General features: G+C 37.0%; 1 protein-coding gene across 2 annotated transcripts in view; it reads right to left on the reverse strand.

Moving 5' to 3' along the window:
- Window positions 1-19,755, reverse strand: part of DCP1B (decapping mRNA 1B) — a 53,590-nt gene that overhangs the window by 31,149 nt on the left and 2,686 nt on the right. For both annotated transcript variants that reach the window (XM_036252831.1, XM_036252829.1), the window contains exons 2-3: window positions 16,322-16,362; window positions 11,456-11,583 (exon numbers count right to left, since the gene is read on the reverse strand). In XM_036252831.1, coding sequence (XP_036108724.1) covers window positions 11,456-11,583; window positions 16,322-16,362 — 169 coding nt within the window. The remainder of the gene's footprint in view (window positions 1-11,455; window positions 11,584-16,321; window positions 16,363-19,755) is intronic.

Genomic DNA, 19,755 nt, shown 5'->3' on the forward strand with positions numbered 1-19,755 from the left:
CAAGGTCTGGGGGAGGATTTGTTAAGCTGGAAGACCTTCTGCTCCTCCCCGTGGCCTGAAGTCCAGGAGTGGGCTTGGAAAGCACGGCCTCCTGAGCATCTTCAGTCATGGACCGGGCGGCCCACACAGTTCAGCTCGTCACTGCTTTGCAGTAGCTGAGAGGTAGAACCTTCCATCTCTGTCACCAAGTGAGAATAGGGAAGAATTCTGGAAAACTGGCCAACTTTCTGGCTCTTTCTCAATCACCCCAAGCAGAGTATCTTCGAAGCTGGACAAAATACGGGACATATATACACATATAACACTTTCAGAATTAATATAAATGATTTGAGAATTACTTTCAGTACATTGTACATGGCTAGTTCTTATCTGGATCTGTTTGCTTTCCTTGTTTATTTGGTACCACAGAATACAAATAAGATAAGATGGAGTTTCTGCCCACAAGGGGCCCATCATTTATTACTCATGCCATTGCTTTCTCAACTAATTAATGGTGGGGTAACAACAGAGCAAACATTTCACAAAATGCATTCTAAGTACAGTGAGCAATGCTGCTTCCAAATTATGGCCCTTCTGTGCTTGTAGATTTGACTTTCTTACTGCTATTATTTATCATGGTATATATAGGTACATTGCAATTGGCGCTTTGGAAGAAATTAAAGTTATACCTTATAATGTGTTCTATAACAGCCATCAAGAAAAGACCTAAAATTCTATTCAAAAAATCTTATTAGTCATTTACCATACAATTTGTTCTAGGAAAAGGACTACAGAATAGACGCTAAGGATTACCTTGGCTAGAAAACTCACTTAAAAATTTGACCCTTGAGAGGGAAGCGGAAAGTTAATTCCTTCTGCTCAGGAGAAAGATTAAGTGGTATGGCTTTTCATATTTTCAACAAAAAGAAATCTTTCTCCTCTGAGCATATTGAGAAAGCAGATGCCCCAAGCCAGAGGAAAGGGGGCCCAGCCTAACCATCTGGAACCAAATTAAACTATTTCCATCACCTGAAATTACTTAAAACTTTCAGTTGAGGTCATTACATGAAAGGCTTTGGTGTCATGGTGGTTTAACGTCCTGAAAATGTGTTTTAGAATAAGGGTAGTTGAGCCCTGGCCGGTTGCTCAGTGGTTAGAGTGTCAGCCCATGGATCAGAGAGTCCTGTGTTCGGTTCCCGCTAAGGGCATTAACTCGGTTACAGTTTGTCCCTGGCCCCGGGTTAGGGTCATGTGGGTGGTAGCCACTCCATGTGTCTCTCTCACATTGATGTTTCTCTTTCTCTCTCTCTCTTCTTCTCTCTCCCCCTCCTGCTCTATCTGAAGATAAATGCAAAGATGTCCTCGGGTGAGGATAAAAAAAAAAAAAAAGAGTAAGGATGGTTGTATCTCCTGGTTGAGGAAGCCAAGATACAAACCTGAGCAGTTAGTGGAACATTCTAATAAACTTAGGAGATAGAAATTGGATGAAACAGTGGTTAATAAATGCCAGGGTCAAAAAGAAAGGTAACATATTATAATTACATATTCACTTCTTTAAAGTCTTCTTTTGTAAGGTTCAATTATTTCTACTTTTTTAAATTGAGAAGTAATTTAAAGCATTCTGTTTGATGAGTTTTGACAATACATACTTTCATGTAATCGACCACCCAAAACAAGACATAAAACATTTTTATCGCCCTCTTCCAGTCAACTATACCACTTCTGCCACCCACCCTGAGCAGAGACGATCATTTCCTGACTCCTATCACCATAGACTAGTTTTGCCTATTATTAGACTTCATAAAAATGGGCTCACAGTGTTGACTCTTTTGTGGTACCTTCTTTTGCTTAGAATAATGTTTTTTTTTTTTTTTTTTTTTGGTACGTGCCCCCAGCGGGAACCAAACCAGGACTCTGGTCCGCAGGCCAATGCTCCAACCGCTGAGCCAAACTGGCCAGGGCCAGAATAATGGTTTTGAGATTCATATGTGTTGTTAAATAGACTTCTAGTCCATTCCTTTTTATTGCTGAGTAGTACTCCATTTATGCATGCACCAAATGTCTCTATTTACTTATTGATGGACATTTGGGTTTTCCCCAGCCTTTTTTCTTTTGCTATTATGTCTTCATTTAAGTAAATACCTACACATGGAACTTGCTGGATCATATGATAATTATATGTTTAAGCTTATAAGAAATTGGCAAACAATTCTCCAAAGTGGTTGTACCGTTATCACCCTCCCACCAGCAGTGTATGAGGGTTTCGGTTGCTGCACATCCTCACTAACACTTGGTAATGTAGGTCTTGTTCATTTCAGCCATTCCAGGAAGTGAGGTGGTATTCTTGTTCTGGTTCCAATGCACATATCCACCCAGTGTCCAATAAACATGAAAAAAGTGCTCGACACAGTTAGTTATGGCAAAATGCAAATTAAAACCCCAATGAGAGATCACTTTGGAACTCTCGGCATAGCTCGAATTAAACGGAAGAACACTATCAAGTGTCAACAAAGATATGGAGCAACTGGAACTTTTATGCCATATTGGAGAAAAAAAATAGGCACTCAACTTTAGAAAACTGACCAGTGGTATCCACTAAAGTTAAACAAATCCCCATATTATATATAAAGGGTTCATTAACCCAAAACGCATAAGTGCATATATCCACCTAACGATATGAACCAGAATGTTCATGGAAACTTTATTCACAATAGATCGAAACTAGAAATACTCAGATACCTAACAGCAAGAGAATGAATTAGTGGATTACAATGTACTGATGCTGTACAGGGTATGTACCACACAGCAACAGACAGAAAGGAATAAACTATTATTACACACAACAACCTGAAAATCCCTGAGATTAATGCTGAACACCACTTTATTGGCTATTTGTATATCTTTTTTTGTTGTTGTCAATTGTCCATTAAATATTTTGCCTTTTTTTTTTTTTTGGTACGTGCCCCTAGTGGGAACCAAACCAGGGACTATCTGGTCCACAGGCTGACACTCCAACCACTTAGCCAAACCAGCCAGGGCTATTTTGCCAATTTTTAAATTGGGTTGTTTGTCTTCCTATTATTGAGCTCAAAGAGTTATTTATATATTCTAGATGTCAGTACTATGTCAGATATGTGTAGTGTGGATATTTTTTCCAGTCTGTGCCTTGCCTTTTCATTTTCCTACAGGTATCTTTAGAAGAACAGAAGTTTTAAATTTGATAAAATGTTTACTTTTGACGGGGTACAATTTATCATTTTTTTCTTTTATGGTAAATCTCCACAAGATTCTATTTAAATCTAGTGTTTGGGAATACTGTTTTTAACCATTTTAAATAGACACTTATTAGATTGGTTGCTTCTACAAAAATGGCAAACAAGATTTCTTATTTTGGTGCCAGGATAATGTTGCTCTCATAAAAGAAGCTGGGAAGTATTCTTTCCTCTTCTATTTTCTGGACAAGACTGTGTAGAATTGGTATTAGGTCTTCCCTGAATGTTTGGTGGAATTCATCTGAGAAACTATCTGGGCCTAGAGTTTTCTTTATAAGAAAGTTTTTAACTACAAATTCCATTTCCATAATAGGCATGGGACTATTCGGGTTATCTGCTGCTTGAGTACATTTTGTTGATTACTGTTTTTCAAGGAATTACTTCATTCCATCTAAGTTGAATTTATGGGCATGAAGTAGTTCATATTATTTCTTTTATTATCATTTAATGTCTGTAGAGACTCCCTGTTTCATTCCTGAATACTTCTAATTTGTGTCTTCTCTGTTTTTTCCCTTGATCAGTCTGATTAGGGGGTTATCAGTTTTATTGACTCTTTAAAGAACAACTTTTTGGTTTCACTGATTTCTCTTTTTTGTGTTTCTGTTTCATTGATTTCTGCTCTATTTTTAATTATTTCCTTCCTTCTGATTGTGCTGGGTTATTTTGCTCTTCTCACTCTATTTCCTTAAGGTAGAAGCTTGAATTATTCACTTGAGACCTTTTTCCTTTTCTCATCCAAGTATTTGACACTACAAACTTCCCTCTACGCCCACTCAGTTTCATCTAACATGTTGTATTTTCATTTTTATTCTGTTCAAAAATTGTCTAATGTTCCTCCCTCTGCGATCATGGGGTATTTAGAAGGTATTGTTTAATTTCCAAATCATTGAGGATGCTCCAGATACCTCTCTGTTACTCACAGATTTCTAGTCCAATTCCTGTGTGATCAATTCCTTTGTGAAATCATACTTTGTATGATTTCAATTTTTTAAAAAAAATTTAAGGTCTGCCTTCTGACCCGTCAAAAAGTTTATCTTGGGGAATGTTCCATGTGCACTTGAGAAGAATGAGCATTTTGCTATTGTTGGATGGAATGTTATATAATGTCAAATATGTCAAGTTTGTTGATAGTGTTATTCTGGTCTTTTATATATCCGTCCTGTTTTCTATCCATTAGCTCATCAATTACAGAAAGTGGAGCACTGAAGTTTCCAAATATAATTGCAGGTCTTTTTTATTTCTCCTTTCAATTCTATCACTTTTTGCTTCATACATTTTGAAGCTGTTTTAGGTATAATAGATACATTAATGATTGTAAAGTATTTTGGGTGAACTGACCCTTTTATCATTATGTAACATCCGTCTTTATCCCTGGTAATTTTTGTCGTGGTTCTAATGCCTTCTTTGTCTGAAATTAACATAGCCACTCCAGCTTACTTTTAATTAGTATTTGTACAGTATGTCATTTTCCATACTCTTAGTTTTAACCTATCTAGCTGTTGTCCAAATGGTAAGATTTCATTCTTTTTTATGACCGAATAATGTTTCATTGTATATGTGTGCAGCCCACTATTTATCCATTTGTCTATTGATGGGTACGTGGGCTGCTTCCATCTCTTGGATGTCCTGGGTCTTTTTTTAAATTTATTTTTATCCTCACCGGAGGACATTTTTCCATTTTTGTTCAGATAGAGCGGGAGGGGGAGAGAGGAAGAGAGAGAGAATCGACATGAAAGGGACACATCGAGTGGCTGCCACCCACACAACCAACCAGGGCTGGGGACAAACTGCAACTGAGGTACATGCCCTTAGTGGAACCGAACCCGGGTCTCTCCGGACCACAGGCTGACGCTCTAACCGCTGAGCCAAACTGGCCAGGGCCCTGGGTCTTTTTGTTTGTTTTTTAAATCTTTTCCCTCTATAGTCTTGATTGGATAATTTCTATCTTTGAATTCACTGACTATTCTTTTCTCTGTCATTTCTATTCTGTGAATCAGGCCATCCACTGAACACTGTATTATTTCAGCTTCAAAATTTCAATTTGGTTCTATTTTATACCTATTTTTTTTTTTTTTTTTGCTGAAAATTACTATCTTTCCATACATTTCAAGAGTATTCAGTTTTAGTCTGGCCAGTGTGGCTCAGTTGGTTGGAGCATCATCCTGTACACCAAAAGATGGTGGGTTCAATTCCTAGTCAGGGCACATACCTAGGTTGTGGGTTTGATCCCCAGCTGGGGCAAATACGGGAGGTGGCCAACTGATGTTTCTCTCTACATCGATGTTTCTCTCTCCCTCTCCCCCTTCTTCTAAAAAAAAAAAAAAAAAAAAGAGTATTCAGTTTTACCTCATGGACTGTAGTAATAAAAACTGTCTTAAAACCACAGTCTTATCATTGCAACGTCTAGATCATCTCAGGGTAGCCATCTGTTGACTTTTTCCCTTGAGATTTGGTCATATTTTGCTGGTTCTTTTTATCAGTAATTATGGATTGTATCTTGGACATTCTGATTATGTTGTGAGACTCTGAATCCACTTAACACTTTCCAGAGAAAGTCGGTTTTTGTTTGAGAATGTGATCAGATTTGGTTATGTTTAGACAAGAAGTTCCGTCTTGCCGTTTGTGTGCAATGGTTCCCATGTCAGATTCATTTTCAGAGCTGTCTGCATCTGCCTCATAGACCACTTAGGTGTAAGTCTGGAACTTGGATGATGGTTTCTATTGTAGGTTAGTTCTTAAAGTCTTCCCTATGTTTCTTGGGCTCTGTTACATGTCTGTGAAGCTCATGAGTGAGGCCAGGACTGGTGTCAGTTAATATACAGCATTAGGGGATCTCCTTATCCACCTCTCTCCTCCAGTCTCCCTAACTCTCCAGCAATCAGGGGCCCTTGTCCCCGGTCTTCAAGCTAGAAAGTCAGGATTTCTTTAGTTTTAGTTTCTCACACTGTCAGGCAGTCTGTATAGCTTGGGCTGCCCACAAGGTAAAGCAAAACAAAGATGAAAATATCTCCATGGATTTCCACAAACTCTTCAGACCACAAGGGCCCTTGTTTGAGTTCCTCTGGCAGAGACAGGCTGTTTCCGGGGATCTTCAGGTGGCCGTGCCACCAGCACCGACACGGTGGTCATCGGCTTTGCACTGCACCTGGCTTCAGAGTAGGGCTGGGAGAGGGAAAGGGGAGAGGGGGTGGTTCTCTTCATACTTTGTAACGCACAGGAGTCGATTTCTCTAGTCCTCAGACGAGAAAGACAGGCTTCTCTTGCTTTTTGTTGTTCTTGTCCACAGTTCTGTGACTTGGTCCGCTCATGAGTCAAAGCCAGGAGATAAAGAAGTAAAGAAGACAATCAGGAAACTCACCACCATACTGGTTGTCCTTCAGGTTCTGACTTCCTTTCCCAGTATGCCTGTTGTTGCTTACTTTCAGAATCCTCAGGTAGCATTTGTTTTTGGAGAGGGGTGTATTCTACCCAGAACTTTTAGTTGTAACCAGTGGGATAGATAGATATGTTGTAGTGAACTTACGCTATTTTGGCTGATGCTAGAAGCCTTATATCATTTTGTTATGAGGAGTTATGAAATACCGCAAGTAACAGGCAGTGAAAGCCTGAAGGGAAATGCATGTGAGAATAAAGAGGACAGAGCAATACAGGACTGCAGAACCAAGGCAGGACTGAGGTTCAGTGACAGGCTGTGAAGGCTTCAAAGTTTACTGTACTATTACCATGTGCTAACATGCAATGTATAGGAATACCTAGCTTTATAATGATCGATTACTATAAATGGGCACTAGAAGTCCTCTGCCCAGCTGCTAAGGACGTTACACTCTCGGGGTCTACACAAATTTTACTCTTGAATAAATTTTCTTACAGAAATAATGCTATACATACTAGTGCTATATTTCATAGGTATATCATTATAATGCTAGTATGCTATTTTTAGGTAGGTGTACAATGGGCTAAAAAGGCTCTCATGAGTTGACTTGAAAACCTAACTGCCAATTAAAATATTGCTTTTATGAATGTATTGATATACAATTACATTTTAAAATTTTATCTTTATCAAAATAATGCATGTACATACTTTTAAAAGTTAAATACTATAAGATTTATAAAAACAGAGAACTCTTCTTTAGCCAATACTTTCCTAATTACTGCTCCTCCAAAACAACCTTAATTACAGTTCTTTCTGCGCTCTGTTTATTTCTCATCTAGCTTTTCTTCTGGTGTTTAAATCCCTTTTTCTATATAGCATGTATAACACTTCTTGATTTTTAAAATCCATTGAGGAGGATTTAGTTCTCTGACAATATTTACCTACTCCCACAAACACACAAACTTTCCCCCATACTCCCAGCATAATACAATTTCATATTCAGTGTTTGTAATTTAATGAAGTGTTATGATCTGCAGAGCCATATAGTATACTATTATATTTCCTTTCTTTTACAATATTTTGTTTTCCCAGGAATTAAGAATAGCCTCATTTTGTTATTGTTCTTCCTCACCGCTCAGTTTTCTATGTTCCTTTACCATCATCAAACATTCTTTAAAAGGAACTGAAAATGTTTCAATAGATTCAAACTATCAGTTGTAATTTTTTCCTTGGACACCCTTCCTGAAGCCCTTCATCCTTTTACTTTAATTTATACTGAATGATCTTTAGTTTAATTGCACAGGAGTCATTATGGGCCTTCTCTTTATCATCGTTCTTAGAATGTCTTTACCTCCATGCTATGTTTGGATCCCTTTTTTCTTGGATGGCTTGTGTATCAGTCACAATAGCCCAAGTTATGCTGCAGTAACAAACAACCCCACAATCTCAATGGCTTACAATGACAAAGGTTTATTTCTAATAGATATTACATTTTCATCATGAGCTGCCTTTACCTCTGTGCCATGTTATTTTCATTTCAGGATCCAGGCTGATAGAGCAGCCTCTGTCTAGAATACTGTTAGTCATCACAGAAGAAGAAAATGAGCCATGATGAATCATGAGCTGGTTCCTAAAGTATGTGCTTATAAGTGACATATATCATTCTTACCCACATTTCATTGGCCAAAGCAATTAATTCATATTTGAGTTCAATACATTGGCCAAAGCAATTGATTCATATTTGAGTTCAATAGGTAACCACATAATATCCTTCTGGTGGGGTTAGTGTGGGGGCGGGGAGCAGGGAACCAAATCATATAGTCAAGTCTGACATCAATAGAACAAGGATAAAATCTTCTGCAAAGACACAGTTAATAATTGTGAACAATAAAGCTATCATAACATCTCTACCTCTTTCTTTCTTGTTTACTCCCTCTTTTTCATGAAATGCATTCACCACTCTTGTGGGTTTATATATTTTTTCCCCTTTACTGCCATTTCTATAGTTTCAGGAATGTGTTCAATCTGTCATGTATAACTAAAATTCCACCAATCACTTTGAAAGGGAACTTCTAGGACATGGCCTATTTGAAAGATAAGAACTGTCTGTAACTATCATTTTTTTTCAGTGTACCATTTCCCATTATTTATAGCAGGTTTTCCCAGATCCTACAAATAGCAATAAAGAATTTAAATTGTACTTCTTTTTTAATACAAAACTACCCAATATGGTAAATTCACTAAAATTGAGGAGGAGTTTTCTAAAACAGCTTTGATTCTAAGTATCTTGATTTTGTCTTTTATAACTTGCTCTAAGATCCAGGCTTACGTCTTCGATGAAATCAAATAACTCAAAAGAATTTCATTCTAATCTTGTAAGAAGACAATGATATATTCAACCTATTGGGCTAGATCTGAAATCTGCCTGTCATTGCTGTCTATAACTTATCTTAAATATTATTATATATTTAGGAAAATATTTCTAAAATATATCTCCATTTACCAAAATCTTAATTAATTGTGAAATGAAAAACTAGTAAAAGGTTACTAAAGGGAAATAATATGTAAAAAATGGTCAAATTCAGCTTTTTGCTACATTAGTTTTTATTTGATAGTCACCTCTCTAATAACTGCGATACAACAGATTCTCAGCTTTTTAAAAAAGAAATTTGCTTTTTAAACAATGGAGCATACACTAAAAAGATTAAGTATTTCTTACAAAGTAAACCTTGCTCCAACACATCATTCATGTGTTAGTATTTTTACCGCTTGGGCCTGGGCTTTTGAAGCTAGGCTTTCTCTGTTCAAATGCTGTTTCCATCTCCAAATATCCCCGGCAAATCACTTAATCCAATTAACCTCAGTTTTCTCATTTATAAAACAAAAATATTAGTATTTCCAAGAAAAAGTTATGAAAGTCAGAAGCTGTGGGTATCTGTCAGCTGTCCCCTCACTGAGCCTCAGTTTGCTCATCTGCAAAATGGCAGTGAAAACATCTACCCTACAAAGTTGTGATTATAAAAAATGGTAAAATAAATGAAAATGATTAGGACATTGCCGTTCAATAGAAATATAACGTGAACCACAAATGTGAGCCACATATGTCATTTTAAATAAAAAATAAAAGAAGCAGGTGAAATTAATTTTAATAACATATTTTATTTACCTCAATATATTTAAAATATTATTTTAACAAGTAAATCAATATAAAATTATTGAGCTTTTTTACATTTTTTTGGTATTGCCGTTGAAAATGAATGTGTATTTTACACTCATGGCACAGCCCTGTTCAGACTAAGCCACATTTCCAGTGCTCAGTACCCACGTGCAGCTGGACCACCATGCTGGACAGCACTGCCTGGAACCAGCGTGAGGCCTACCATGTGTTCATGAGATCCAAACAGCATTACTTATCAGATAAATCCAATGGGCCTTAGGAAAGTTAATTTTAAAATCAACCACATTAAAGAGAACATTTTTACATTTTTGGTATAAGTACATAATATATATGTAATATTATAATAAGAACTTAAAATATTATCTGTACTAACTAGACCATGTATTTAACCAAAGGAAAAGCTACCAAAAATGATTACTTAAGTCACTAATATTCTCTTATTTTATATTTATTTATGTGGCTATTTTGTTTACTAGGATTTGAATTATATATTAATTTGACATAGAATCTAATAATCTCAAAAAAGAAACTAAAACCTGACATTACTATAACCATACAAACAATTCAAACTACAAGCTACAACTGAGGAAACTACACCTTCCAGCAAAGAAATAGGAATAAAAACAAATACTTCTCTATATTACTAAATTTTCACTCATAAGATTTACTATTAGTAAATCAAGTTACAGTTTTAATAGCTTTCATTTTTTTCTCATAAGAACTTAACCATAATATCTAAATAATAGGATAACCACCTATCATAGTAACTTAATTATATGTATATGATTGTAAATAAACAGCATTAAAAGGATGTTATATTCACTTCAAAACAATTCATTGGAGTTATAACATTCAATATCACTTGTCTTACATTCATTATTAAGATTACACTGAATAGTATATAGTAGGCAAACTGTATCTTGAGCTCAAAGAGCAGGGTGGAAAATGAATGGAAAGATTTAACCGCAAGGTCTTCCTGAAAGTTATCCAGAGCACAGAGCATGTACGTGCACAAACACACGTTGAGGCTCTTGAAGTTTATATATTTCCATCAGTTTTTCTCTGGGCTGTCCAATACTCCAACACAAGTGGTCAGATAAGATACAAGAGTATAATAGACAGAATACTGGACAGTCGATTGCTACCTCATTTCAAATCTGGCAAGGACCATTTAGTTACCTAATATAACTTCAACATTACAAAGTGTTATGGAATTCTTAATGACCAAAGCTCTTTGGACTTTGATTTTTAATTTATGATATTTTCAAAAGATAGTAATTCTAGAATATTGCTCCTCTCCACAAAACATATTATCAGAAGGCTCACACAAGAAAAGAGTGCCACCAGCTGAATCATTAATTCTTTGTTCTACAGCACCGCCTATGTGTCCCTCTGCGGTCTCCTGAGCAAAAACTCCTCGTCCAGCCCTGGTTAGGCTTAGCATCTCCAATGGGTTCACACTACAAAGGGTCTCACTGCAGAAGACAGGGTTCGAACACTTATATCATCATATTCACATTGTTTTCATGTACTTTCCCACGGAAGAAGCTATTCCCTCAATTAGGCATGCATTTCCCAAGCTAACCAGTGCTGACCCCCAGAATCACTTAAAACACAAACACAAAGATACACTGTGCATCAAGAAACACTCACATCTGGCATTTCTGTAGAGAAGGAAGGGGTCCTGGAGCTGGAAATCCAGGTCTTTAGTAATAGGTTCTGTCCTATTTTCCATGCTTAGCCTGTTCATAATGGTGAAGCCATGCTTTGGAGAAGCAGACCTAAGAATCACAAGGGGTGGGGAGGACATCAAAAGACAAGTTTTCAGTATAGTATACGTTTAGCATAACTACATTCGAACATGTCTTCAACTATTTTGCATGTATATGCAGCTTTGTGCAAGCATACATGTATAAAGCAATGACTCCTTACTAGGAGCTAACAGCACTAACGTATTACTTTATCTAACAATGCAGCATGACTGTCACTACTGACCCTTTGATAAAATCAAATCCTACTTATTTAAATATATATATCATATTTCCCTACCTAGATTGTAAATTCCTTTAGGGAGAAGATGGTAATTACTATTTAAAAAATTATATGATGGCCCTGGCCGGTTTGGTTCAGCGGTTAGAGTGTCGGCCTGCGGTCCAGAGAGACCCGGGTTCGGTTCCCGCTAGGGGCATGTACCTCGGTTGCAGTTTGTCCCTGGCCCTGGTTGGTCAAGCAGGTGGCAGCCACTCGATGTGTCCCTTTCACATCGATGTCTCTCTCTCTCTCTCTCTCTCCCCCCCTCCCACTCTACCTGAAGAAAAAATAGAAAAATATCCTCAGGTGTGGATAAAAAAAAAAAAAATTATATGATGGTTAATACAGAGTGCATATCACAATTACATAAAGAAAATTTTCACAGAAAATCTTGGTGTTGGTCTGAAATGAAAAGCTGTGAAACTTTTTAAAGAAATGATCAGCTCTGGTCAATGAACTGGTGAGGAAATACAGTATAATTAAAAGTTCAAGGGAGACCCAGAGATGTGGAAGTAGGGTACAGACTGACAATCCTCCGAAGAGGGGGTGGTGGGGAGGGAAGAGATAAAACACAGAACTCATATGCACGTATGCATGAGTAACCGATGGACACGGACAACAAAGCTGGGGACAGGGTGGGTGGGGGATGGCGAGGAGGTGTCAATGGGGAAGAAAGGAGAAACATCTGTAACAAAAATAAATTAATTAAAATAAATAAAAAACAAAAAAACAAAACAAAAAGTTCATATAATTTAATGAACAAAGCAGATCTTTTGTTTTCTTTAAAGCAAAAGCTTCATAGATAAACCACTATAAAGTTTTTCTCCTTAAAAATGTGGCATTTGGTGACTTTTTATTTTTCATTTTATTCAATAAACCTTCAGTGCCTACTCTCCATCAGGCAGAAAGAACACAAATTATAGAGTATTAACTCCAATAACTACATTTGCATTTGTCTACCGTTGGGCAGCAGCCTCTGTGACGAATGAAACCCCACGTGCCACGCACCGAAAGTGAAAGCAGCAGAGTTCATTTGTTCACTTTCAACTGGGCTCCAGGGTTACAAACCCATAGATGCGCCATGAGCAATAGGAAGAAAAGGTTTTTATATATTAGTTTGATAGAAACTTGATATCTGATTTGATGCCGAAAAATAAGTAAATACAGGTACATTACCATATACAGAATTTCCTTTTGAGCCTTCCAACTTTAAAATTGATGGAAGGCTATTCTTGTCTAATTTATTTTACAGAGAAGTAAAGTGGTGGTAGGCTTATAATCTAAACTAGACGTAATCATGATAATCATGTCAACTCAAATTCTGAGGAAGAATGAAAATTCACTTCCAAAGATCTCTGACAGAGTCCTTTAGAAGAGTCAAGTTCAGAAATACCAGTGGATTCTCTATGAACTCTATTACAGAACGGAAGACATGGGAGAAAATAAAGAGGAAAAAAATGATTTTAAAAATAGAATCAGGTATTTTTACACATAATCAGAATTTGACTCTTCCAGTATTTCATTAACCTCTCTAATAGTATGGGTACAAAGCAAAATACATCACTGGCAGCCTCATTACCTGTATCCAAAACTCCCTTTTGATTTTTATAAACTTTCTGTCATTCTCTACGAAGGAAAGACCTCGACATACTAGGATCTGGCCTGGCAGGGCGAGTGCTGGGGGAAGCTGGGCGGGGGTAGGAGGGGCTCCTATCGCTGAGTTAGATTTGAGGAAGAGATCAAGAAATAGAGAAGGATTTGGTTCTCAGTTTAATGGTTTGTTTAACTGTCAACTCCACTAGGAACTCCAAGTAAATTAAGAAATACTTGAGAATACAAACCTACATTTGGTTTGAGTACACTAAAAATTAAAATAAAATAAAATAACCCTACTAAAAATCCCTAAAATAAATCATTAATGCATATTAATACCTTTTCTTTTACTTCTCAAAAGCATAATGCTTGTTTTGAGAAATGAATGAGAATGCATATTGTGTGCTTGGCACACAGTAGAGTTCAATTGTTTGCTTTTCTTTTCACACTTCAGAATTCTCCAGAGTGGTTTCCCCTGAATAAGCTCACTTGGTGTGTGCGCCCATGCGTTTGGAGTGTTTTGGCCCACAATGTAAGCTAATACAGCCAACGACTCTTGCCCCCCCTTCTCTGAAACTGAATAAACGAACCCCTACCTGCTCTGCGGGCCTTGCCCGTCCAGCCCTTTCTTCCCACTGCTGCTCCCACCTGCACACACTGTGCGTCCCTGTGCTGCGCCCACAGCTGCCCTCCGCACTCTTCTAGCTTTGCTTGCATCTTTATGGCTGACTCTTCTCGGTCTCCTGGTTGGCTTTAAAATCAACCATTAGCCTTCCTCAGTTCCCTCTTTCTCTTTCAAAGAACATATTTTCTCTCGCAGTTTTAATGAGCAAATTGATGCAGATGACTCCAAACTCTGTGTCTTCAGCCCTGACCCTCCCTGCGTGGCTGGACAGCTCCATCTGAAAGTCCTGCTATCACACCAAATCATTACTTCAAAATAAAACTAACATTTATCCTCAAACCAGATTCTTGACCTATTTTTCCATTCCACCAATAATTGTCATTCTCTCAGTCTTCCATTTCAAAATCTTAATGTGATTTTTTAAAACATCACCATTCCCTCTATACATAAATAAGTATCTCAGTAAGACATTTCTATTCCATCTCCATCCCCCTGGTCCTCACTCTCATCATCTCCTATCCACTGTGAGCATCTTCTCCATGTCCTCCCCGAACTCGCTAGAACCAATGCATCCTCATAATGCTGACACACTGACTTCCCCCACACATTCTGTTGTAATTGTATTACTCCCCTGTTCATAAACCTTCAACAACTCCATATCGCTAAGAAAATAAATTTCAAAATCCTTGGTCTGACATTTCAAGCCAGCAAAATTGCTTTACCCTCCCTCAACTTCTAACTAATATAAGCCCATGTAAACTCTCTGCACCAGTCATCTTCCTTGCTGCCCCTCTACCACGTCAGGCCCCGGGCCTCCGCTTGTGCCATCCTCGCTGTTGAGACTGCCCTTCCCTCTCCTCTATGCAATTGCAGTCCTACCTTTCTCCCTGAGGCTGACTCCAGCCTCACCATTCCATAGAGCCTTCCACAACCTCAGCAGCCCATTCACTGCTTAGAACCTATCAACTGGCACTTAAGGTAGTCTATCTGCATTGTGGTCTATCTTAAAATGTGAGTGTGTGTGTGCCCTGGCCGGTTTGGCTCAGTGGTTGGAGCATCAGCCTGCGGACCAGAGTCCCAGGGTTTGGTTCCTGCTAGGGGCATATACCAAAAGAAAAAAACAAAAGAAAATGTGAGCGTGTATGTAAAAAATATACTTGATTGTGTGTGTTTTCTGCCTCCCCAGTGAAACTGTTAGCCTTGGAAGGGTTTGTACCAGGCCTTTGTATTTATCTGTGCACCCTCACTGATGGTGATGGACTTCAGCTATGACACTTTATATGAATAGAAAGCTCAGCTATTTAGACAGTACACAAACTATATGTCTCCACGTGCATGTGTGACAGTAAAAATATCTGGTATAAATTATTAATAACATGAGCTTATTATTAATAATTAAAATATTCATAATTAAAATAAATAATGTAGTAAATCTATCCTGAAACATATTTTATTAGATAAATAATGGAGGACTTAGCCATCTTTAATTTTGGATCATTCTTCTTTAAATAGTCAAGGGTGGTGGGGGAAACATCAATAAAGCCCTACTGGATGTGGAATATTTAGACAAGTATCATATGCTTTCACTTACATATGGAATCTAAAGAACAACATAAATAAACAAAACAGAAACAGACTTGGATACAGAGAACAGACAGATGGATGCCAGAGGAGGCGGGGTGGTTGGGGGACGGGGTGAAAAAGGTGAAGGGATTAATAAGTACAAATTGGCAGTTACAGAATAGTCACGGGGGTGTAAAGTAGAGCACAGGGAATAGAGTCCATAATATTGTAGTAACTGTGTATGGTGGCAGGTAGGTACTAGAAATATAGGGGGGGACACTTTGTAAAGTACATGATTGTCCAACCACTCTGCTGTATACCTGCAACTAATACAAAATAATATTGAATGTAAACTGTAATTGAAAAATAAAAATTTAAAAGATAAATATCCAGACCCTTTTATAAATATTGATTAAATAATCTAATATTCTTAATAATGTACTACTGCTGTGCATTATATTCAAGAACTTTGTACCATTCATTTGAATTAAAGAATAAACATTTAATACTACTTTTAAAAACACACAAAGATTTAAGTTCATCTATATGGAAGTTTAAATTTTATTCTGAAATTAGTATGTCTCACATTATTTAGTATTCCTTATGTCAACTAAAAACGTCAAACTAAGATTCATTTGTTTTACTTTTCTTAGAAATAAAACTAAAGAATGACTGTCAGTTTCTTTATGAAAGTAAAGTACTCTTACCTTGTGTAAACAAATAAGGTTCCTTCCACATCAGTCTTCTCCTAGAACATAAAAACAAAACACACAGGAAAATATGTGTATTACCTTCATTAATAGTAAACATTCACAGAGGTTAAAGAACATAAACTTCGTACAGAATAGGAATTCTACCCAATGTCAAGTAGGACCAACTCTAAGCAATTTAGGAGGGACTATTCTTCAGGAGCGGGGACTAGCAGGATCTCGGCCTGATTTTGGCTCTGCTCATTAAGCAGTGGGAAGCAGTCCTTTCGTCATTTATAAAATACACCATCATTATCTCTCTTTACTAAATGCAGGGATAGCAACATACCTCTGGCTGAAACAATAATGCAAGTGTTCCATGGATCTTATTAGAAAGAAGAGATTATAAGAAGGGTGTTGCCTTTTCCTTTGTCCTCTGACCGAGGTATATGACAAGCTGCAGAAATCACTGGTGACTGCATCTCATTACCTGCTCTTTATTTTCTGGGTTCATTTTCTCTTGCTATATCCTGTCACCTATGAAAGCAGATGATCTGTCAATAACTCTGCTTTGACTACTACATAGAAGACTGCAATGATGCCATAGTTTTCAATCACCTACTGGGTGTGGAATAGTGTCAAGTTTAATTTTTGGAAATTAAGTTAGAAACATTACCAACTAGGACTCAAGAAATCTGCCTAAGAAAAACTGGGAGAAGTGGTCAAGTTAAAATGATATCTTTTAGTTCATTTAGAAAGGCTCTTTTTCACTTCAACAAGACAGGATCCCATGCCCTGATAAAAATGTTCATCAATACACTGTGTTCTAAAAGAAAATATTTAAGTACCCATTTGTTTGATTAACTAGTAATCACACTATTATAATTCAGAACTTAAAATGTACGTTTGCTATTTACATGGTTTAATTTCGGCATCCTATTTAACCTTATAGTATTATGTTAATATCTATTACCAAAATCATTCGGAATTTAAGTTCTCAGTAATTTTGGTGAAAAGTGCACTCTCTAAGAACAAAGGTGTAATATTAAAATGATAATTTTTAAACGGCACACAAAAAAATTGGAAGCCTGATCCTTCCTCAAGCTCAAGTAATTTCAGCAATCTTCTTGGTCATCATAGTTCAATGGGTCTCAAAATTTAGTGAGTCTCACAGTTTAGTGGTTCCCATATCAGCAGCAGCAGCATCACCTGAGAATTTCCTCGAAACGCCAAAGCTTAGGTTCCTCCCAGACCTCCTGAATCAGAAACTCTGGGACTGGTGCCCAGCAGTCTCTTTTATTAAGCCATCCAGGTGATTCTGATGATGCTATGAGAACCACTGCCTTAGTTCAACATAATGTCTGCCCACAGAACTGTATTAGGAGTCATGAAAACAAAATCCACCATGGTCCAAATTATATCAAACTGATTTCTAAGAGCAAATAGCTATTAAGAGTAAATTACTGCCTGCGGTCCAGAGAGACCTGGGTTCGGTTCCCGCTAAGGGCATGTACCTTGGTTGCAGTTTGTCCCTGGCCCTGGTTGGGTCGCGTGGGTGGTAACCACTCGATGTGTCCCTTTCACGTTGATGTTTCTCTCTCTCTCTCCCTCCCACTCTATCTGAACAAAATATCGAAAAATGTCCTGGGGTGAGGATAAAAAACAAAACAAAACAAAAAAAGAGTAAATTACTTAGTAACAAGATTTTTAATCTTTATTATTATAGAATATTCAATTAGAAATAAAGAATTTATAATAGTTTAAACAATTTTAGCCAATGTTTTCTCTAATATACACACATTAGTAAGAAAGTTAGGGACTTCTTAGTAAGAAATTTAGGGACTTCATAGTAAACTTTATTTACTTTGAAGTTTTTATAAATCACTTCAATATACTAAGAAAAGTACCCTTATTTCTCAAATGTAGCCCATTTACCACTGTGCTTTGAAAAATACCGTGTCAAAATGAAAAAAAATTATGCAGAAACAGTATTATTTCTTTCTTTGCAAACATGGTTAATTCCTATGTGTTGAGAAATCTATATCCTGGGTGCACTTTAAGCTCTAAGAATTACTTAAACTCAAACCATTACAATATTAATCATTGAGAAGATGGACACTATAAGTACAATATATGCTACCCAAACAGCTCAGGATTTGTGGGTTTCTAGTTTAACGAGTACAGTTAAAGTACTTATTAGTCCACAAAGCCTTTAAGTAGGAATTTGTAAAAATTAAAGATTGGTATTATTTATTAAGAAACTGAAGATACAGGTGACAGAACTAGGACTTAGAACTTATATGAACTGTCAGAATCACCTGAGAACTTTTGTCGTCCAGTATTTGACCTTGGACTGTTTCATCTTAGAGATCCAAATCAGGATATTTATATGTATCAGCACACATAAAGCCAATAGCTTTTGACTGCTTTCCATTCTTCCTTAATGAAATAGTAATAGAAATGACCTTTTCTTTATGAAAAAATATTTAATGCCCAATTTTAGTTTTGAAAAATCCCAAATCAGAAATGTAAAAGGTTTGCTACTCTTGAATTTATTCTCTAACTCGTAATAAGCAATTCTTAAAAATTAGATTTCTATATAGCATTACATACAAAAAGCATGAACTTGTTCATGGAAAAGAATTATTTCAGAGATTACAACATTGGGCCTGGAGCGGAGTTCTTGCCAGGTCATACTGGACTTACTGTTCTGGGCGTTTCTCCACTGAAAAGAGATAACCAACCTACCCCAATCAGATCTTTGATGAGAAAACATATTTTTCTCTGGTTTATTTTGGCTGAAAGAGGTCAAATTTATACATTTTCCCGGTCCCTCCACATTTATCCTAGGTAACTAAATTTATTATTTTATTTTTTCTGGGCACAGCCAGGGTTGGGGGTATGGGAAATGGTTAAAACAAGAATTTTTTTTTTAATCCTCACCCGAGGACCTTTTTTTTTGCATTCATCTTCAGATAGAGCAGGAGGGAGAGAGAGAGAAATATCGATGAGAGAGACACATCGAGTGGCTGCCACCCACATGACCCCAACCAGAACCAGGGAAAAACTGCAACCGAGGTACATGCCCTTAGCAGGAACCGAACCTGGGACTCTCTGGTCCGAGGGCCGACGCTCTAACTGCAGATCCAAACCAGCCAGGGCAGTTAAAACGAGGTTTTATTAGGTCCTCCTTAAGGCCTCCAAGTAAGGAGAACTTTTATGTTAAAGTTTTAGTTCACAGTTTAAAGGGATTTTAGCTTCCATTTTAAAAGTACAATTAAAATAAAAGTACAATTTAATGATTCAATATTATACTCTATTATAAAAATAATTCAACCAGTGCTAAAAAATTAAGCAGCACAAAATTTGAATAGAGTGGAATGTAAAATAGTGCTGCAAATTATTGGGACTCGGCACACTATTTGACATCTTTGAAACAACTCAAAGCAATC

This window comes from Molossus molossus, unplaced genomic scaffold (genome assembly GCF_014108415.1).
Source record: "Molossus molossus isolate mMolMol1 unplaced genomic scaffold, mMolMol1.p scaffold_m16_p_10, whole genome shotgun sequence".
Lineage (NCBI taxonomy): Eukaryota > Metazoa > Chordata > Mammalia > Chiroptera > Molossidae > Molossus > Molossus molossus.